Source organism: Entelurus aequoreus, linkage group LG02 (genome assembly GCF_033978785.1).
Source record: "Entelurus aequoreus isolate RoL-2023_Sb linkage group LG02, RoL_Eaeq_v1.1, whole genome shotgun sequence".
Taxonomy (NCBI): domain Eukaryota; kingdom Metazoa; phylum Chordata; class Actinopteri; order Syngnathiformes; family Syngnathidae; genus Entelurus; species Entelurus aequoreus.
This window is the reverse complement of record NC_084732.1, coordinates 56593846-56617219: the sequence shown is the minus strand read 5'-3', so window position 1 is coordinate 56617219 and position 23374 is coordinate 56593846. Positions and strand designations below refer to the sequence as shown.

The following is a 23374-nucleotide window of genomic DNA, read 5'->3' as shown; positions in this document are numbered from 1 at the left end:
ACCCACACCACCCACCCAGCCATCCAAAAAACACACTTGAGTCCAACTTGCCTCCCTATCTCTGCACAAAGAATACTTAACTTGCACACAACTCCCTGTTGTGCTGACCTGGGCTTTTCATTGAGTTTGCGGTCTTTGTTTTTACAATTGCACGACTAGATCACTATCTATTCTATTTTTCCATTTATTCTATTCCATTTATAATCCATTAAACTTTAATTTGAGTAGGATTACATAGAATATGTTATAAATAGCATAGTCTATTTACGATCTATTCTATGTAATCCGACTCCAATTAAATTAGTATGTATACACTATTGTTCTTGAGCTACTTATTTGGCTAAATCTGGGACATTGAGTACTAAATTTCGTGCCATCTCATGTGTGCTGGTATAACAATTAAATTCCTTAAATCCTTGAAAAATATCAATATATAAATAAATACAGCAGGGAGGGGATTCATATTGCCCCATTCCTGTGTGAAACTCACATGAGATAAAGAGTGAGGGTTAATCATTTTGCAACACAGCGTGCTAAAAATTATGCAAAGTGCCACTTTGCATAGCAACTGACTTTGTGGTAAAAGTTGGAATTGCCACAAAACACATCTTAAGATATTCAACACTCTACTACCGTCTAGTGGCTAAAGTGGATAGTACTCCCCCATAATTTGTCCCGTTTCATGTGTCAGATAAACCGTGACGAATGGGGTCATATGAATCCTCTTCCGTTGATTGATTGATTGATTGAGACTTTTATTAGTAGATTGCACAGTACAGTACATATTCCGTACAATTGACCACTAAATGGTAACACTCGAATATGTTTTTCAACTCGTTTAAGTCGGGGTCCACATTAATCAATTCATGGTAAAACTGTATCCAAACTGGTCCAACTGTATATTATGATGACATGAACGTTTTGAAGATTAATACTGCTTTGAGAAATTAATCCTTTGAGGACCGAGAAAAGTTCCATATAAATGTGTTTCATTATTATAAGTGTATTCTTATATACATGCTTAGGGATAACAGCTATGGTATATGTTAAAACCACAAATAAAATAAACAGAATTTAATCAAGCATACCACAAACAGTACAGTATTAAAATGAATGAAGCATAACCTGAAAGGCACAAGAGGTTACATAACTCAAGATTGTCGGTAAGGGAATTGAAGTTTAGGACGAAGTGCTGTACAAAAAACTAAAATCAGTGCACAACCCTGACACTTGCATTGTACTGTTCCTTGTACGGGGTAAACTTTGTATGGTGAAACTTTGTCAAAGCTCACATTTAAAATTTCTGAAGGTTTAAAAAAAATAAAAGTTTTCTCACCAACCCGTATGGTATTGATTTCACAACTTTTTCACTGACCTTTGTCAAAAAACAACAAGGCTGACCAAATGTAAACATCCATCCATCCATCCATCCATTTTCTACCGCTTATTCCCTTCGGGGTCGCTGGGGGCGCCGGAGCCTATCTCAGCTACAATCACATATTTTGCGTATTTACCTCTGACCGTGAGTTGCCATGTCCATGGCTCGTCGTACCGGTACAGGTGATCCTCCTTCTGTGACACTCAAAACCTCCATCGACTTCCTCTCTGGTCTTCGCTTCCCGTGACGACTCAGCATGGGCGAGTCCACTCGCTTCCTGGGAGGGTCTGCTTGGTAGTGTTGGTAGGACAAGGATATGAATATTCAGGACAGGAGCCATCAAGTGTCAGCTGTGTAATAGTACATGTATTCTTCATCAGATTTATTTGTACGGAGCTTTCAATACTTTTGAGGAAGTGTTTCAGGCCAAAGAGAAGTCACAGCAGGGAAAGCCCTTTGTGGTAAAAATCTCCTGTTTGAGAACACTTGGCCTTCCCGTAAATAAAGACAAGTGGATAGGATGGAAGTAGTGTGCCGCCATTGTTCAGTAGAGTTTGGGTTTGAGTTTGAGTTTATTTGGAACATGCAAGCATACAACATGATACATCACAATTTCCAATTTCTCTTTTCAACATGTTCGAAAAGGAGTAGGAAGAAGCAGAGCTTATTTAATCCTACCCCTTTTCTTTTACATAACAGTTGCTGAAAATTTTGTTCACTTCCTGTTCACAATTTATTCATAATATACTCCATAGGTAATCACAATAAAAATACATAAATAGATAATAATTGGTGAAGTAAGTTACATTTCATATGATGAAATAAGTAAGATTATTTTGAGAGTGAAAGAATGGATGAATTAAATAAATTCAGAATGTTTATCATTGTTCTTCTTCTTTGTACTTTGTAAACACTTTAAGTTTGAAGAGTTTCTTGAAGTGGATCATATTAGTACATTGTTTGATTGCTTTGCTTAATCCATTCCATAATTTAATTCCACATACTGATATACTGAAGGTCTTAAGTGTTGTACGTGCATACAAATGTTTGAAATTACATTTTTCTCTAAGATTATATTTCTCCTCTTTTTTTGAGAAGAATTGTTGTATATTCTTGGGTAGCAGGTTATAGTTTGCTTTGTGTATAATTTTAGCTGTTTGCAAATTCACTATGTCGTGGAATTTCAGTATCTTTGATTCCATAAATAAAGGATTTGTATGTTCTCTATATCCAACATTATGTATTATTCTAACTGATCTTTTTTGTAACACCGTTAGTGAATGAAGTGTACTTTTGTAATTATTTCCCCATATTTCTACACAGTAACTCAGATATGGTAACACTAGTAAGCAGTAGAGAATATGAAGTGATTTTTGGTCTAGAACAGGGGTCGGCAACCTTTACCACTCAAAGAGCCATTTTGGCAAGTTTCACAAATTAAAGAAAGTAATGGGAGCCACAAAAAAAATTTAAAATGAAAAACACCGCATACAAAGCTTTAATGCTTTGTGCTATGTTAACCAGGGGTCTCAGACACACGTACCGGCACGCACTTTAATGTGGAAATTTGGTGTTAGTGCAACCCACGAGTTTTGAATGAATGGCACTTGATAGCGTCATACTTGCCAACCCTCTCATTTTTCCCGGGAGACTCCCGAATATCAGAGCGTGATGACACTGCATTTGGCGCCCTCTACAGTCTGCCCTAACAGTGTACCTGCTCGACCACACGTAGAATGCAATTTCAGCTTGCTCACATAAGTGACAGCAAGGCTACTACTTTAGCAGCCACACATCTTACACTGACGGTACCAATACCCAGAATCCCATGCAGCCCTAACTCTTCCGCTCAACCAGCGCACGGAGAGGGGGGGGGGGGGGGGTTGATGTGTGGGGGGATTTGGTGGTAGCAGGGGTGTATAATGTAGACCGGAAGAGTTAGGGCTGCATGGGATTCTGGGTAATGGTTGTGTTGTGTTTATGTTGTGTTACGGTGGGATGTTCTCCAGAAATGTGTTTTTCATTCTTTTTTGGTGTGGGTTCACAGTGTGGCGCATATTTGTAACGTAACAATGTTAAAGTTGTTTGATACGGCTACCGTCAGTGTAAGCTGTGTGGCTGATGAGTAAGTATGCTTTGCTGTCCCCTGTGTGTGCAAGTAATAACATCATGCAACATGTGGCTGGACTGGCATGCTGTATGTATATTCTATAAAGGACAATTACTGCAGTGCAATTAGAGCACGCCCTTTATTTAGTAATTAGAGTGTAAATAGGATTATTGTTTCCCTGGTAGTAGTCTATGAGAGACACTGAGATCCATAATTCTCCTGGGAAAATCGGGGGAGTCGGCACGTATGTAGCTGAGCCGCATCAGAGTGGTCAAGGAGCCGCATGCGGCTCCGGAGCCGCGGGTTGCCGACCCCTGGTCTAGAACATGTTTTGCTTTATACATTATTGACGTGTTTCTTGCTACTTTATGTTGTATATTTTTTACATGAGATTTTCAGTTCAATTTATCATCAATCATTATACCTAGAAATTTGGTTTCATTTACTCTTTCAATTTCTATTCCGTCTATTTGTATTTGTGTTTGACTTAGTAGAGATGAAGAACATTAAAACAACCAATAGCAAACTTTACTACAAATAAAATAATCATTCACACCCTTCACATTCCTACGGATGTACTTGTCTGCATCATTTACTTTACAAAAAGAATAAATCTTAATAATTTTTGTGATTTTGAGAAGTCAGAAATATATGATAAGAAGTTGTCCTTTTGCAAGAAAATAAGTTATTTTGTATGAAAAAGATGTCCTTTTGACTTGACTGTCAAAAAGTTAAAAGAAAAAAGTTAGACTATGGGAAAAGACTTAGCTCTTTATAAGATAAAGGAAAACACATATTTAAAAAATCTTTTTAGTAGAAAATGTCAAAAAGTGAAAAGAACAAGGTTAGAATATGGGAAATGACTTAGCTCTTTGCAAGATAAAAAGAAAACACATCTTTAAAAATTCTCAATATGAGAAAAGGGCATACGTATATTTACAAGAAATGGGTTTCAAATTTGCATTACAAAGTACCGTATTTTTCGGACTATAAGTCACAGTTTTTTTCATAGTTTTGCCGGGGGTGCGACTTATACTCAGGAGCGACTTATGTGTGAAATTATTAACACATTACCGTAAAATATCAAATAATATTATTTAGCTCATTCACGTAAGAGACTAGACGTAGAAGATTTCATGGGATTTAGCGATTAGGAGTGACAGATTGCTTGGTAAACGTATAGCATGTTCTACATGTTATAGTTATTTGAATGACTCTTACCATAATATGTTACGTTAACATACCAGGCACGTTCTCAGTTGGTTATTTATGCGTCATATAACGTACACTTATTCAGCCTGTTGTTCACTATTCTTTATTTATTTTAAATTGCCTTTCAAATGTCTATTCTTGGTGTTGAGTTTTATCAAATAAATTTCCCTAAAAATGCGACTTATACTCCAGTGCAACTTATATATGTTTTTTTCCTTCTTTATTATGCATTTTCGGCCGGTGCGACTTATACTCCGGAGCGACTTATACTCCGAAAAATACGGTAAGTAAACGTAAACAAAAAGTTGTGTGTAAATACTGCAATTTTTTTAATAAAAAAAGCAGAACTTGACATAAAAATATTTTACATGATGAAAGTGGTCATAATGTGAAAAAAAAAAAGGAAAAACTCAAAATATTACTGAAGAAAAAAATCTTTATTTTACTTTAAACATTTTCATTTTATTAAGTGAACAAGTTCCTCCTCATAGTTTGTTTTATACACTTTATTCTAAAAAAATATTAAAGTTGTTTACACCAAAGGTAAACAGTTTCATGTTTTGTATTTGTTTCTGTACTCATAATAAACCAAACCATAGAACTGTAATTATAGTGTACCGTTACATCACCATTTTTTAATGCACACATCTTCCACCTTTGCATGTTTGGATTACTGTACCGATCTCATTGCGCGGTGGGAGATTCTGGTCCTCATGGCTTGGATATCTTTCCTTGCGATCGAGTAGAAGGAAGTAGATCATCTTTTCCTGATTGTCCCTAAGAATAGAAGGAAGATGCATAGCTAAGTGATTGCTAGCAGAACTACCAAGACAAGACAAATTAAGTTTCTTAAATTTTTCAAACTCCATCTTCTGTTTCTTCGTCAATGTCGGCTTGTTGTCACTCACTCTTCAGACAGTAGGTCTTTGGTCAGTTTGTCCTTATCCCTGAAACAGCCGAGAGAGTGCATGCTCTCGAGCACATCAGGATCGATCTCTTCTGCTGTCGCCAGCTTTCTGATAGACACTTTCCTGGGGACGGGCTGTTCAGGCTCAGGTTCATTCTTTCCCGCTCTGCAACACAAAACATGGAAGTCAGTCACCACGTTCAAAATGTGTCTTCCAATGTCCGTCTTTAATTGAGCTTGAACGGACAGTGTCAATCTTATAACATGAGTGTCTCAACTTTATCTAGTGAGGGTCGCATACAAAAAAAATTAAAGGATGGTGGCCACTTTGATAGATTTTGTTATTAACCATGAATCATCATTTAATCATGATCATTTTGTTACATAAAATCTGGTTAAAGATATCCAATAAAAATCTATATATGCTACTATATCTATATATCTTGTGGATTATAGGTGACAAAGCAATTTAGAGTAATGTCTAATAGTATATCTCATTAATGATCAATTAATGTTTTTAACAATATAATGAGGACCAACATAATGCTGTTGTGTTAGCTAACAGAAAATAAAGGCCTAAAACTGAAAGGAAAAGGATAACGCTGTATTACATCAAATAGAAGGAATAGCAGGGGAGATTTTCATTTTTTGTGTCCATACTCTAGTATTCATGTTAGAACAATACACAATGAAATCAACAGGCTTCCTGTTCTACCCAGTAGGAGTAGTAGGTAGACAGGAACATACTGTATGTACAGAGATAGAGAAGTTTGTGAAGGGAAATAAAGGACTTGTCGTCAGCGGCGTGTATAAAGAATGTAAATTAAACAGTGCATTGTACAGATAAAAAATAAATACACATCAAGTTCTCAATGGCAATCAAATTTAGGGGTGTTGTGGGAATGTCTGTCCTGCAGGAAGGTCATGTCAGAAAATATTTGAGAAGCACTGCATTAACTGGGCTTTTCAAAACAAACACATGTAAACAAATATGCACTCATTTGTAACATAAATGACACAACAATGTCAGGGTGTAACATTGAAACATTCATTGCAGAGTCCTGGGCAGGTTGAGCTACTTACAGGTACCATGTATGCTTCTGGATCTCCTCTAACTGCAACACAAGAAAAAACTTCAGCTAATCAATTCAAGTCTGTTACGATTAATAACGCTTTACTAGGGATGACAAAATCGGCATCTTTAGTCTCCGATCCAGATCAGATTTTTTTCAGAGTCCGGATCTGATACTTTGACAATAGATTGTGGAAGTGAAAGTGTTTTTTAACAAGTATTTAAAGTGAACACACTTTTATGAAGTTTATTTTAATTTTTAAATGTTGAATTTGTTATTATTGTTGTAAATCAAATCAGATGAAATGTTAAATTTGTCATATACAGATACACATAAAGGCATAAAACAAGCACACTTTTCAAATAGACCAAAATATACAATGCACAACAATGTAAATAGCTGCCGTATTAACTGAAATTGTTAAAGCTACACCTTTGATTTTGCACATAAAGTCCTCCTGTGTACACAAACGTATTATCTGAGTTTGTAAACAATAACAAAAGAAACACATTTTGTAATAATAACAACAAGAAAAAGATACTGGGTAACAAATTATGTACTTTTATACGTACCGAACAAATTCCGTTGGCACGACCAGATACCAGTTCACGTAAACTCAAACAGTACCATACTTTGGTACCTTTGTTGCATGTGTCGTCATGTTCGGTTGCAGACTTGGCACTGGCTCAAGCACTTGGCGCGGAAACATGCAATCAAGCACTCAGCTCTGACTCAACTGCTGCTAAGTAATATTGCAAATTTCCGTGCCAACAACGAAAACATGCCTAATAGAAAATGCGCTAGCTCGATGGATATGCTATATGCTTGTATACCAATTAGCATTATCAATTTTACATGGGGATTTCAACACCTCCAAATGTGACAAAACTAGAACTATGATACACATTACATTTAAACAGGCTGGTGTGTAATGTAAGTTCAATACTTAAAGTATAAACACTTTGATTCAACAAAATACAAGACTGGCACATTCAACATAATGGCAAAGACTACGTCCTGGCTACGGCAACACACCATAGTCTGTACACTACTGCCAAATAATGTCTTAAAACTGCAACAGCGTGCAAAGTTTACTGTATAACACTTGCAACGGAGACTCAGAAGTGTAAGTAAACAATATATAACAACTGCACATCACAGTTATCATTATTAGCTCACTGTTAAATGTTAATTTAAAAAAAAAAAAAAAGTATATATATATATATATATATATATATATATATATATATATTAAACAATTGACATCAATTAATTACCACATGAACACACACAAAAGTACAGAAAATTAATATTTTAATATCAATATTGATTTCCAGGTCCCGGAAATTGGAATTGTATCGATTCAAATGTGTAAGGCACCCATCCATAACAATACTAAGCACCAAAAACATTACCCTGGATAGGATAGGATAGGATACAATACGATAAGACGTGGTCACTTTGTGGCTGGATCATTCTGTTATGGTAGAGCGTGTTTGCGGTAGTAGTGACAGCTTGGACTTGTGGTCTGTTCTCGGTTTAGTCTCTTTTTTGTATTTTTTTGTATTTTTTTCAGCGCTCCTTTCCTCCACTTGTTGCTAAGAATGCGCTACTGAAAACCAATAAACAGATTGACCACACCTGCCTCTGATTGGTGATCAGGACAGTCGCCTGTCGCTAATCATTAATCAGAGGACTTTATAGGGCAGCCTCACTGTTTAGTCGGGGCTGGATCATTAGTTTGTGTGCATCTTTGTCTTTTTTTGTAGTATATCAAACACTCTTCTTTACCTGCACGTTGTTTCCTGTCTTCGCATCTTGAGGTCACAACTACCTACCTATGTGCGCTATCGTACATTTTTTATTGATAAAGATTGATACAATTTTATTGATAAAAGCAAATTGAGTGTTGACTCGGCTTAATTTCTGGTTTGTATGACATCACGTAAATCCACTTCCTGTTGTTAATAAACTTGTCAAAAAAATACCTTAGTCTGTGTCGTATTCCTTTGAGTTTAGATTGGTCACTCTGTAGTAAGACAGCACAGACTGCAGGCTCAATGTGAACAATTTAATATCTTAGTTATTGAGATAGTAATGTGTTTATACAAGTTCATGTCAAGTATGTCGTTTCTTAAGGTGGAAAGATGTCAACGTGTCTTGTATTCATATTAGCATTTAAGCTAGCTAGCGAGTTTGTTAAAGATTGGTTTTTAATCTTGGTTTTTCGATAACTTTAATTTAAACGGGTAATACTAACTGTCAGAAGTTTTACCGCGGTTGTCATTATTACTATTTATTGTTACATTCCTAGGACCACCTCTACTTTAAAATGTAGCTTTAGCGGTGAGAGTGGCTTCTTGTGTGGTCCTGATCGGTTTGTCCTCTAGTCTGGCACTGATAATGATGCTTGTAATAAACAGTTTATTTGCCACCAAGAAGAATAGGATTTGTAATAGAAGAGGCGCAGCGCTATGGATGGACAGCACTGGTTGCAGAGCTTGCTCTCAAATTTTAGCCGGTGTTTTGGCAAGACAAGCATCACCCTCCTAGAATTCACACACAACCTGCATGTGTGTAACAAGGAATCCGTAAATGTAAGTGTGACTCCCTGAATGTGCATCCCTTTAGAAGGAATATTTCATGTGAGTACAATCTTTAGCTATGTGAATAGAAGGACACATCTGCGGTAAAGATTGGTTGGGTTGTCAGCATTTTCAGCAAATCAATTAAAAAAAGGCAGATGTCGGCCACGATCCAATCCCTTCATCGGGGTAAAGACATCTCTACTTTCTTTGAGTGTATTACTGCTGCAGACAGGATGCACCATGAGGTCAGCAAGCATGTCTTACCGTCAGTCTCTTGGATGCGTCCACTTCAATCATGCCACGAAGAAGGTTCTGGCAGTCTGGAGGGATGAAGTGAGGCATATGGAACACTCCTAGCTTCACCTTCTCCAGAAGATTTCGCAGATTGTCGTCATCAAAAGGTAATGCGCCCTGACAACCAAGAAGAACATCTCAACGCTAACAAATTATTCTTTACATGTCAACAACACTTTCAGCATCAAAATACAGTAGAATTTGTAAGACTTGCTTATAAGTTGGTCAGGTTGTATAAAAAAGCAATATGATTATTTAGGGTGCACAAGAACATCGATTCACATCTGATTTGTGATTCCTATTCTGTCACTGCCTGCTGCAACCTTGTGGTTAGTTTGTTCAGTTTTCCTTTGTTGGTGCAGCAGACCTGGCTCTTACTTTTTGTCTTCCTCCTAGAGTTCCTGTGTTTCCCTGTGGGCGGAGTTGTGAGACGTGCACAGCTGTGTCCAATCTTCCCAACACTACTTAAGCAGCACCTCGACAGCTGGATGGCACTCGGCAATTCCACTCCTCGACTCTCCATGACCGAAGACTTCTATGCTTCAAGAGTTTTTGATGCTAACATTCTTGGCTATTCCCAGTGCCATCCAGCTTGGCGCTGTCTGGTAGGTTGCACGTCTTGCAACTCCAACCCAAGTCTAGTTCAATATTATCTTTTGTTCTTTTTTTCCACGGTGCTCATTTTGTTTTCTCTTTTTCGCACCGTCGCTTTTTGTTATCTCCTGTTTGGATTTTTGTAGTGAGTACTCTTTCCTTCAGTAAAGAACTGTTTTACTTACCTTCCGTCTGCATCCTTGGGTTCCTCTGTACCGCATTTAAATTGCATTGTGGCATATTCATCCCAATTGTCAATCGATTCATAATTTTCAAAAATTGATTTGAAACAAAAAATAAATACTTTTTTTTTCAATAAGAATACATTTTTAAAAAGACGTTTTTAGGCCAGCTTTTCTAACCTGTAACTCGTTTTTAAAAAAGTTTCATTATAATTATTACACATAATTGCAATAATCGGTTTGAATCAAGAATCGATTCTGAATCAAATAGTCACCCCAGGAATACGAATTTGATCGCATCATTAGGTGCCCAAAGATTCAAACTAGAGATGCCGATAAATGCTTTAAAATGTAATATCGGAAATGATCGGTATCGGTTTCAAAAAGTAAAATTAATGACTTTTTAAAACGCCGCTGTACGGAGCGGTACATATCCGGTAAAACACGGACGTAGGGAGCAGTACAGAGCAGTTGCGTCTTCCAGTCAGCAGCCCCTCCCCTCTCCCCTCTCCCCTCTCCCACACACAACACAGGAGTTGATGACTGCAGCATGAGAGGTTTACTGGCGACGCTTGATGACCTCATCAAACCGTCGCGAGCGTAGCATAACAACAACAAGAGTGTGTTGTTGCCGGTGCTGTAGCCGTGGCTAACAAGCAAGCTCGCTCGGTGACTAACTAACGACATCATGTCTATGGTTTGGGATTATTTTAAAGTGTGTCTGACGTATAAAAAACTGGCAATTTGCAATGACTGCAAAAAGTTGGTTATGCGAGGAGGAACCAAGACGTCTTCCTTTTAATACGAGCAATTTGATCTTCCACCTCTTCAAGAATCATAAGGAGATACACGATGAATACAAGCAAAACATGGATGAAAAGTATACACTGAAAGCAGCTTGCAGTGAAGGGAGGTGCCCTGTCTCAACGCAGCATTTCAGAAGCTCTGACTGACTGGTAGGCCACTTCAAGCACTCACCACTCGCTTGCAGCACGTTTTTGTTACTCATACAGATACGTTAGAGCACGGCAGATTGAGCCCAGTTTATAATTTCCTGTTATACAGTATGCCAGGCAGTCTTGCACTAAATGATGACTATGTTATTGTTTACTTTATTACTCTAGTATACTCTGGACTGAAGCTGTGTGCCTTCATTGTTTTTGTAGCTGTTGTTTTGAGGCATGTTTAAAAAAATAAATAAATAATGCACTTTGTGAAAGTCAAAGTATAGTATTTCCCATAGTTGTAGTGGGTATTAGGATTATCTCAGGGAGAGCATGTCCCAAATTTCAAGCTGCTGTTTTGAGACATGTTAAAAAAAAGAATGCACTTTGTGCCTTCAATAATAAATACGGCAGTGCCATGTTGGCACTTTTTTCCATAACTTGAGTTGAAGTTGTTCTCTTATTTTGGAAAACCTTGTTACATTGTTTAATGCATCCAGCGGGGCATCACAACAAAATTAGGCATAATAATGTGTTAATTCCACAATTGTATATCAGTATCGGTTGATATCGGAATCGGTAATTAAGAGTTGGACAATATCGGAATATCGGATATCGGCAAAAAAGCCATTATCGGACATCTCTAATTCAAACTACTACAAATGATGTATTTTTGTGTTAAAGCAATGCTACACAGTTACGATAAGTTGTACAGTAAACCTCCGCTTAGATAAACAGAAGCGTTAGTGTCATTGTACAAAAGTGATAAAACAATGATAGCTAGGGAAATGTGTTTAACAAGTAATAAAGTTAAGAATATGCATAACCCATCAGCTAATACACTGTAAAATTGACCTCATTCTTACATGCAGACCCACATACACACCGACACACCACGGCTAGTCATTTGCAAAATAGAGAGTGCAATCAATATGCAGACTATAAGCTGATAAGGGCTGCAACTAACAACAATTTTTATAGCTGACTAGTCATTGACAATCTTAATGATTAGTTGTCTAATCGGCTTTTAAAGCGTACACATGAGGCTTTAATTTAGTCATCAACTTTAAAATTCAGTTTGAGATAATTTAGGCATGTTCTTACTAACAACAGAGATGACTAATTAATTCATAAATATGTATTCATACTGTAACTAGGCTGCTCGTTAGGCAGTTACAAAAATTAAAAAAAACAATTAAACTTGTGTCCATTTAAAAACAAAGAACCGGAAAATTGCTAAAAAAAAACAACCCATAATGTAATTTTTAATGTAAAAAAAAAAGACAGTTAAAACAGCATCAATAGCAACAAACGACAAAACACCAAAACTATCGAAAATGCTCAAGAAGAAACAAGCATTTTGTGATGATATTTTAAGAAGCTTAACACTAGTAAATTATTGATTGACTCCTGGCATTTTTATTAATCTAATAGACTCAAATGTGTAGAATTGTATTACTGATTAACATATTAGCTATCTAATAGATTGTATGTTTAATCTTATGATACCAGTGCATTGGTGCCTAATATTTTGTGTGTGAGTGGGTGTGATTGGCTTTTGTTATTGTGACTTTCGTTGTTGCACTGCTAATTGACACTGCTTTAAAAAGTACTTGAATTGATTTAGACAAAGTTTAGCTGGTGGACGTTGGCTAAAATTACAGTTAAAGTTATATTTTACATAACTTCGTCTCACACTTGTCAGCTACCGAGTTGAGACCGCATCCCCCAGATGTCCAACCTCCGCTCTAAATTCTTCTGTATCCCAGATGTAATGTCATAAAAACATGATCTGCTTTGCAAAACAAGCAAGGTATTCATGTCTTTGACAAGAATAAGAGGAAATGTTCCCACACCTTACATATTTTCACACGCAATGTTGTTTGAGTGGCTGCGCTGACTTGCGTCACTCCGGAAAAACACACGTTTTTTTTGTTCACAAATTAATTTGTCGGCGACAAATTACTTTGACAAACTTTATTGTCAATATTTGTTAACAATGTCGACGAATCTTTACACCCCTATCATTGATGATTATCAGAACGCCCACAATATTAGGAAGAGGGGATGCAAATGTAATAATTTAGCACACGCACTACTAATAGTACACACATTTTTATAGTTTGAACATGTTATTTAGCACTTGTTATTTTGGATCTTAGTAGATCAAGCCCACAGTGCAAAGCATGACGTCAGTGCAAAATTGTGTGGCTTAGGAAAATTGACAGTACAAAAAAAGCTCACCACTAAAAGTGCGAAGAGGATGACTCCACAGCTCCATGCATCTGCTTTGCGGCCATCATACTTCTCCCCCTGGTCCACAAATCCACAGAGACACAAGAAAAAGGAAAACATAAAAAACTAGAATAAATAAAAACTAGAAATATATCTGATTAATCTGTACTTTTTTGTCATGAGCTAACAAAGTATGTCAAAATGTAGTGTGTCACATAGTAATTGTTGGCAATCAAAGTCACATTACATTATATTTACATAAGCCTTAATATCTTTAAAAGCAGTTTTCAAAGTGTGTCTCAAGTGCAAAGTATAATGGCTGTGGGTGGAAAGGACGTGCGGTAGCGCTCCTTCTTGCTCTGTGGATGTAACAGTCTAATATTTGAAATAATTAGTTTTCAGGGGTAAAATGATCACATTTCAGTTACTTCTTAAATAAATAAATCTTTATTTGAAGGTATTAGGGTAGAATAGTCGATTATTCAAAGATTCGATTGGGAAGAGTCTGATTCGATTGGGAAGAGTCTGACTCGACGAAAACGTCAAAATGTCGAACAATAAACCCCCTCCTCCTTTATGGGAGGGAGGCGAGTTGAGTACACAAAGACCCCGTATATAGTGGGTGTGTTGGAAAAATGTTCGAAGATCGGAAAGGCAAGGCCCATTGGGACGCGGCGCCGCCGGACATGGAGCCCACCGTGTCGACCAGAAACTTAAGGGTTCCTGTTTTGAATCCAGCTTCCCCTATTCTCGTCACTGCTGTTGTGTCCTTGGGCAAAAAACTTCACCCACGTTTCTCCCAGTCCCACCCACACTGGGGTAAATGTAGCTTAAATGTAGACAATGGGTTTCTCAATGTAAAGCGCTTTGAGTCCATCCATCCATTTTCTACCGCTTGTCCCTCTCGGAGTCGTGGGGGGGCTGGAGCCTATCCCAGCTGCATTTAGGCGAAAGGCGGGGTACACCCTGGACAAATTGTTACCTCATCACAGGGCCAACACAGATAGACAGACAACATTCACACTCACATTCACACACTAGGGTCAACACTAGAGAAAAAGCACTATATAAATATAATTCACTTCACTGTCGGCCCGGAGGTGTAGTTTTGGCCAGTTCGTTCAGGGTCCAACTACGAAAACCTTGATACAACTTTTACGTTCTCCAAAATGTCAAGTTTGATCGTCTTTTCAACACTCCGCCTAAACTGAATCTTACCATGGCGGGACCCTATTAAAGTAAACCACTAAACTAAGTTTCAATAAATCACTACATGTTACTGTTTATTTATTTATCTGACTGTTTTTTCCTCTGAGGTGGAAAAAGTTGTAAATGAGATCTGTTTATTTGTGGGGATTTGTGCTCTTAAAAAACAAAAACAAAAAATGCCACATGGATTTTTCTCATCGACTGATCTAATGCTTTAGATTGGACTATAGAAGTCCTTAGTCAAAGACATTTATATTATGTAGTGTCGATCTGTTGATCCTTTAGATTTTTTTGACAGTTAGTATCAAACTGTCAGCTGTCGTGCTCCCCCTCACAAAATCCCGTAGACACTAACAGCTGTATAAGCCCACTCAAAAAGGCTTAATGACAAAGTCCATCTCATAGTGAGTCGCCTTCATTCCAGATGTACACACCGAATAAGAGAAACATGCGTAACTTCAAGTGGGAGAATAGGGCCCTTTTAGCACTATAACGTGCAAATGATTGATGTTCCTTTAGGTTTGTGTGGATTTTGGGACATAACAAAAAGCTGTTCAGTGACAGGAGAATTCTGAAAGAGTGTAACAAAATCAACCAAATCCCAATGTTCGCAACAATAATAAGAACATTTGAAACTTTAAGAAAAGACATATTGTTGCAGCTTGATGCAGCTATTGTACTGCTGGTGTATCCTGAGCGATAGATCAATGTACAAATGTACCAGACAATGCACAGATTTTGGTGTTTGTGAGATTAAAAAAAAGATGTAATGGCATTGACATACCGTAAAATGCACCTATTTATTGTTGAGATGATCCTGTTTTTTTTTTGTAATATAAGCGCCATGTTCCTTGTTCCTTTCTCAAGATAAATATTGAAACAACATGTAATTACATTTAATATTCGTATGGGCTCGTCTGTGTTTTGTCACTTTTCATTGCAGACAACTGATATAAACAAGGTCCTGAACAGTATTTAACAAACTACTTCAAAATGACTATTTTGTAGAAAGTCACATGATGAAAAGTCTACTGCATAGAGAGAGCGTCAGTATTCAAGGCAAATTATAAATATATATATCTTTATTTCCACCAATGAGGATATATGAAAGTGTACAGGATGCAGCAGTGACGTAAGCACAATAATAGACAGAAAACACAGAAAGAGCACTTACCCTGATCACCTCTGGGCAGGCGTAGTGCGGCGATCTGGAAACGAAGCACAGAGAGGATGATTCCGGAGACGACTCAAAGTGATCCACTCAATTACACAATTTACTCACTCAGCCAGAAGAACACGGCAACCTTCTAAGGCACTCCTTTTTTCATCTTACATAACATTTTTATCAGTAACACAAGACCAAAGCCATTCTTGACAGACAAAAGTACAATTCTGTTGATTTGAGTGACGGTGGCCAAACATCCTTCTCTAAAAAAGAATGCACATTATAAAATACTCCTAATAATACAAATACACATAATAAATTACATTAGTAATTTAAAAATGCATTTTTTGTTTTACAATTGTACCTAATAAGCGGCATGATGAGTACCAAACTGTTTTGTCTTTAACCACTGTTTTAGTGGGTTTTTTAAAGGTTGGGTAGTGGTCATAGCTTCTAATATGAGCTGGTAGTGTGTTCCATGCCTGTGTGCCTCTGATAGAAACAACTATTTGAATAAATGTTGTCCTACCTTGCTGTATGTTACAATCATCCCTAGTTAATGTTGTAGTATAGAGCTAATTCAAAACTTTAAAAACAATACATACATCCAAAAACATCTGATCCCAGTCTGTAAAACATTATGATTGCTAAGATAATTACAGTAATAAAACTGAATATGTTTTCTGTCCAACATTTTGAAGATAATTTATTACCGTATTTTTCGGATTATAAATCGCTCCGGAGTATAAATTGCACCGGCCGAAAATGCATAATAAAGAAGGAAAAAAACATATAGAAGTCGCACTAGAGTATAAGTCGCATTTTTTAGCCTGCGATTAGCTTTTTTAGTTTTCTTCATTTCAGTAAGAGTAGCCTCCACTTTTCGCCAGTCCCTTACAAGTTTCTCGCTTACTCCAAACTTTCTTTCTGCTGCTCGATTGCCGTTTTCTGCTGCATATTTCACTACTTCCAGCTTGTAACCTGCAGTATATGATTTCCTTTTCGGTGCCATTTTTTGTTCAGCCCTTCTCAGTTTTTATAAGTTACCGCCAATGTTGAAATCATCAATTTTCATAGGTACGGCAGTAGTAGCAGGTAGCATCTTTTTTTTCACAATGCACTTCTACCATGACCCTCCCCCGCAGAAGATTTATTGGTTGACGTGTGTGTGTGACGATTGCTGATATACGCCTAATCTCTTACGTGAATGAGATAAATAATATTATTTGATATTTTACGGTAATGTGTTAATAATTTCACACACAAGTCGCTCCAGAGTATAAATCGCACCCCCGGCCAAACTATGAAAAATCTGCGATTTATAATCTGAGAAATATGGTAGGTTTTAAATGGGACCTACTGTGCAAAACCAATTTTTCTTACCCATTGGTATAATTTTCTGTGTTTGTAAGTCCCGAAAATTTGAAATTAAACAATTGAGGCATTGCAGAGATATTTATAAAAATATTGCCTTCCTTCATACTTCCTCCAAACGATCTGTTTGGAATTTGCCCCAATTGAGAAGTTTTTCCCAATTGCCACATCAGCGGATATCTCCATACAGTATTTGGTAAAAATGTACCCCAAGTGCTTTGCGTGAGCCTGCCATTGTAGTCCAACGCTGTAGTCAATATGCTCCTTTTTTATGTCCTCTGGTTGTAGGGCAGACTGGCTCATACATGCACATGCATCCTCCGCTGTTGCAATTTCTAATACAAAGTAGTGTATATTTCAAACGTATATCTGTCAGTAGATATCTGTTTGTAAGCGCAAGAAACTTATGTAACGTTTACATCGTGCCAAATATGCCTCTGTGTGTGGACCATGTCTTGGGGTACAAACGCTTTTATTCTTTTACTTTTCATGCTGCTTGAATCAATCACGTCGTACCTTGTGCTGGTTAGAGCTGTGTGAGCCTGTCTTAAAGATCACTTTGTGTGATCAGAAACCACTTAAATGTGTCCAAACTCTCACAGTCTTGCTGTATAGCTTCAGGTTGCTAGACAACAACTGAGCTAGCATTTTAGCAAGTTAGCCTGGGGCTTGTGGTTCCTTCAGTTCAACGATTTTATCAGCTTGGGGGCTTTGTTCCGCAGCAAGTCTTTAATTGTGACAAAACCAAAAATAACGCCACAACAAACCTTTGTTACAGCAAAAGCGAAGGCACAAGCCAATGAAGGATAACCTCATATTGCTATTTTGTGTTAATGCCAGCGGTGACAAAGTGAAGCCACTGCTTGTTTGTCACTCCGAAGCTCCCAAAGAGTTCAACAATGTCACAACTATTCCCAGACATCAGGTAAAATTATTTTCCTGTTTTTTGGTTTCGGAGTGCACCAACGTGACTTATGTGTGTGTGTGCTGACATTTAAGCTTGTTGTAATGTTGTTGTGCTGTTGAGCTAAAAAAAGATTGTCCTCCGTCTTCCCTGTCCAGAATCTGTACATTTTGTTCTCAAAGGAGTGCTGTTTCTCCCTGAGGTGCAGGTAGACAGCTGAGTCTTGGCCTGAAGAGTTTGCTCGTCTATTCTGTGGCATTCGTCGGCTTAGTGGTTGTTTTGTTTCCCCAATATATGAATCAATGCATTCATCATTACACTAGATAGCATACACCAGATTGTTTTTGTGGGTGTGGGTTGTCCAGTCTTCAGGATGCACCATCCTTGCCCAGGCACACCCTCTTGGTTTTTTGGAGTATAAATATTTGGGGTTTAGCCACCAGCCGCTGGACTAGATCTGACCAATCTAAGTCTATGAACACGATCTGATGAAGCCTACACGGTGAGTGGCGAAACGTCTTCCAAGACAAACCAAGCAGTCCAGTTGCTATCGATTGAATGCCCTGAGATGACAATGACCTGGATGAATGAGAACCTTCATAGACATGTTTACAATGATTCTTATGGGGAACACTGCTTTACCATATAAACTTTTAGGTTGGCGAACCATGTTGAATAACCTAAATCGAGTTTCCACTGTATTTCCATTGTAAGTTTGCCAAATCGCTTCTATTAAAAGTATGGTAATTACTAAATAATCTAATTACTGTTGTAATTAGATTATTTAAGTGATATAGTCAGGTTTTGTAATACTGGTGTGGCCACAGTGTGCACATCTCATGTGCACACGTGGTCCAAAGAATGCTCAGGGAGTTTGCGTAATGTCTAATGAAAAATTAGAGGCGACTACAGGTCTTAAAAAAGGCAAGGTGTTTAGTACTAATGAATATCCATTGTTTCTGGAATATTCACTCTTTCATAATGTTGATTCTTAGTAATTTTTGCACAAACAAATTCCTTATATGAATGAAATGTATCCTGTGTTTGTAAGATATGAGTAAACTGTCATTGATAGGAAGTACATGAGAGCAGAATGCAATTAAAGTAAATGAAGCAAGAAAAAACGTGTAAGTCTTTGCAAAAGTTGGTTACATTTTAGATTTAGTAGTTAAAGTTAATATATTAAATATTTAATTTCCTTAGAATGTGCAAAAAGTATGCAAATTTCATTTTATATTGTTATGAGTGTATTTACTGCTCCTGTAACTCTAAAAAAGAGATTAACATGAGCTTTTTAAAAAACTACCACTTTAGTGTTGATTTCCATTTCCAACATATGTAATCTATAATAAGTCTGATTGCTTTTAAAATGTGCCATTTCTGCTCGAATTGTTTAAACATTTAGAAAATGCACGAAAACATTTTTTTTTCAGGGATTTTAAATACTCACCCACAGCTGGTCTCCAGCAGACTTTCCCCGACCTGCAGAGACGCCATGCCAAAGTCTGCTATCCTGATATTGTTCTTCTCATCTAACAACAAATTCTCTGGCTTCAAGTCTCGGTGGCTACAAAACAGCACAACAGGAGAGAACAACAGTTAAAAAGTTACTTCAGTCAGAGTAACGCAGTTAATGACTACCCACCGCTGCTTATGATTAAAACAGTACAACAAATTATGTGAAAAACATCAATACAGTATTTGTTTTCCAATTTGTGTTATAATCTTATGTTGAGTGTGTCAAAACGTGCACACAGCGCATACAAGCAGAAACAGTGTGGAGAAGAAGAATGACAAAAAACAGCAATTCTACTGATTAATAAAGAGGGTGCGTGAAGCGCAATATGGAGGTATGTGGACTTCAAAACTATTGATAAAAGCAACGCTTTAAACATGGACGCGTTGCGCTGCAAGCATTGTTATAAAACATGACTCGCCAAAGGTGGCAATTCACTATTACCACCTTTGTTTCAAACTTGGATAAACAATTTAATAACAAAAAATCAGATCTATACATTAAGGCTGAAACGACGCGTCGACGTAGTCGACGTCATCGGTTACATAAATACGTCGACGCCGTTTTTGTGCGTCGACGCGTCGCATATTTACGTCACACTACCGTCATGGCGGACCGCAAAGCAGACGATCAAAGCAGACGATGCGAGCGGTGCGAGCGAGGGGGGAAAAGCATGCCAAAAGTGGTCAAAAGTGTGGGAGTATTTCAATAAACGGCCTAATAATGTTGTTGTATGCACACTGTGTCGAGCGGAAATGGCCTATCATAGCAGCACAACGGCTATGAACGAACATTTGAAAAGAAAACCATCAACTAGTCAATCGTCCGCGCGAGCATACGTTGTCATCATTACACAAAAACATGACTGTGTCATTTGTATCTGCTAGGGGTGTAACGGTACGTGTTTTGTATTGAACCGTTTCGGTACGGGGCTTTCGGTTCGGCACGGGGGTGTACCGAACGAGTTTCTAAGCTAAAGCTAACTTTAGCTGCTAAAGTCTTAACAAGCTGCTTCGCTCCTCTGCGTCTGTCTCAGCATGCAGCATTGTCCCACCCACACAACCATCTGATTGGTACACACGCAGCATTGTCCCACCCATACAACCATCTGATTGGTACACACGCAGCATTGTCCCACCCACACAACCATCTGATTGGTACACACGAAGCATTATCAGCCAATCAGCAGTGTGTATTCAGAGCGCATGTAGTCAGCGCTTCAGCGTGGAGCAGATAGGTGTTTAGCAGGTGAGCATCAGGCAGCGGACTCTCCCCAAATGATAATAAACACCTCCCAGTCAACTGCTAGTAACATCACTATGAGCCCGTTGACCTTCTAGAAATATAAACTGCAGCTCAGCTCACTCGCAATCCTGGCTTGAGGTGAAGGCTAATTACCTCTCGTTCCAGCCACATCGACCCCTTCTGAGCGCCTATTTTCAGCTGCTGGGAATATTGTAAACAAGAAAAGAACCAAACATGTACACATGCTAACCTTTCTTCATTACAACTGTTAGTCACTCACTGGAATGAGTAGAATTGGTTATTGTGTACTGTGTTGGACTGGATGTTTATTTTGCACATTTTAAAAGCAATACTTAATGTTTACAGTGCTCCAGAATATTTAGATTGGCACTTTTTTGTATTGGATGTTTATCTTTATTTTTGCACATTTTAGCAAATAAGCAATACTTTCACTTTTGTTGAAATGTTTACACTGTTGTTACAGAATATTTCGTTTTGCACTTTTTTGTATTGGATGTTTATCTTTATTTTTGCACATTTTAAAGCAAAATAAGCAATACTTTTACTTTTGAAATGGTTATACTATTGCAGAATATTAAGATTTGCACTGGATGTTGACTTTTATATTTGCACATTAAAAAGCAAATAAGCTACTTTTAATTTTGTTAAATGTTAAAAGTTTTAAATGTTTACATTGTTACAGAATATTTAGTCATGTTGTTGTCAATGTTGACTGAGTGGCCATACTTCTTTTTTTTTGCAAATAAAAGCCATGCCTTTTGAAAAAACGGGCCTACATTTATTTTTTCATCTTCATTTTGAATAAAAAAAATAATCGGTAAAAGGAAAAATAATCTATAGATTAATCGAAAAAAATAATCTATAGATTAACCGATTAATCGAAAAAATTATCTATAGATTAATCGATAGAAAAATAATCGTTAGCTGCAGCCTTACTATACATTTAGTTTAATAAGCGACAGGTAATGTAGTTAACAGCTCCACTGTTGTGCACATATAGATATTAGAGGCGCACACAGCTGGTTGGCTTGTTGCCTATTATTAGCGCAGTCAAAACCGCCCACGTAGCGTAAACTAATGCAAGTGAAATGACTGAATTTTGTTAAAATGTCCTACAACTTGTGTTTTATCATTAAAACAATGTGAGTTTTACCTGCTACATGTCTTATCTGTAGTATTTACTAATGATTGTATTAGTCTTAAAGCACAGACCAAGAGTGGCAACCATAAATCATGACGCATTTAATACAATGTCAGTAAAGCTTTGTATTCTCAGCTAGTCCTAGATTATGGCAGGCTATACGTGTAATACATACACTTGTAAATTGGTCTTTGAGTGTAATAAGACAAGCCCAATGTTATTTTTTAAATTGTTGTTTGAGTTCAATAGGAAACATATGTTTAATGTATCATAAGATTTTCTGTTTAAATTAAGCCAGTATGACATTTTCTTGTGGTCCCCTTTATTGGTGTCAAAATACATTTCGGTAGTGGTACCAAAATATTGGTATCAGGACATCCCAGGTATTAAAGGAGTGAATGCTGAATTCAACAAACCATATGGAGTGGCTATGGCAGAAGTCCAGGGCTGAGATGATCTGTCGGAAGAATTTCCGTGCTTCTTTTGGCGTTAGTCGACCCTTCTTCACTAGGTAGTCAAAGAGTTCCCCACCAGATACATGTTCTAGCACCAGGTACCTGTGCAACAGACACTTCTCTTCATTAAACAAACTATTACACTTGTAGGTAAACACTGCTGATTATTTATTATATATAATTTTGCTATTCAAAAATGGTAAACATAGGAGTTATAAAACATGTTATTAAATGCAGGAAACACAAGGGTAGGATTAAATAAAAGCTTTTTCCAACTCCTTTTCAGACATGTTGAAATGTAACCCTTTGATGTTTCTAGCGTAAATTGTTATGCATGTTCTAAAAATAGAGCATTAGCATTATCATTAAAGATTTGATAGAATATAACTCCAAGTGTAGAAAATGTAATACCGTATTTCCTTGAATTGGCGCAGGGAATATAGTATTCGCACGTCTAGAATTACTGCCGGGTCAAACTCGTTTCTCAAAATAATTAACGCATGCTTGGCCTTATCGCCGGTTTATTATTGAAGCTGGATCAAATTCGTTTCGCAAAATATTAATTTTATTATCGCATGTCTATAATTTTCGCCGGGTCAAACTCGTTTCGCAAAATATTTAGCATATGGCTAGAACTCCCACCGGGTCAAATTCGTTACGTCACGAGTGACGCATCTGTCCTCCTTTTCAAAATGGAGGAAGCTGATTTCAGTAGTTTACAATCGCACAAAGGAAAAAAGATAAAGAGCTTTTCAGTAGGATTTAAGGTTCAAGCTATTGAATACCGGTACAGTATGCTAAAGAGAACAGTAAGCAGCTATGTTTTA

General features: G+C 37.4%; 1 protein-coding gene across 7 annotated transcripts in view; it reads right to left on the bottom strand.

Annotated features, from left to right (window-relative positions):
- LOC133635993 (serine/threonine-protein kinase BRSK2-like) overlaps positions 1–23374 on the bottom strand; it is a 198491-nt gene that overhangs the window by 39927 nt on the left and 135190 nt on the right. For 6 of the 7 annotated variants that reach the window (XM_062029578.1, XM_062029552.1, XM_062029562.1 and 3 more), the window contains exons 4-12: positions 22509–22649; positions 19620–19736; positions 15901–15934; positions 13527–13595; positions 9533–9679; positions 6691–6722; positions 5609–5773; positions 5380–5477; positions 1515–1665 (exon numbers count right to left, since the gene is read on the bottom strand). In XM_062029578.1, coding sequence (XP_061885562.1) covers positions 1515–1665; positions 5380–5477; positions 5609–5773; positions 6691–6722; positions 9533–9679; positions 13527–13595; positions 15901–15934; positions 19620–19736; positions 22509–22649 — 954 coding nt within the window. Of the gene's footprint in view, positions 1–1514; positions 1666–5379; positions 5478–5608; positions 5774–6690; positions 6723–9532; positions 9680–13526; positions 13596–15900; positions 15935–19619; positions 19737–22508; positions 22652–23374 lie in introns of all 7 variants that reach the window. The other variant, XM_062029569.1, reaches the window with a different exon arrangement.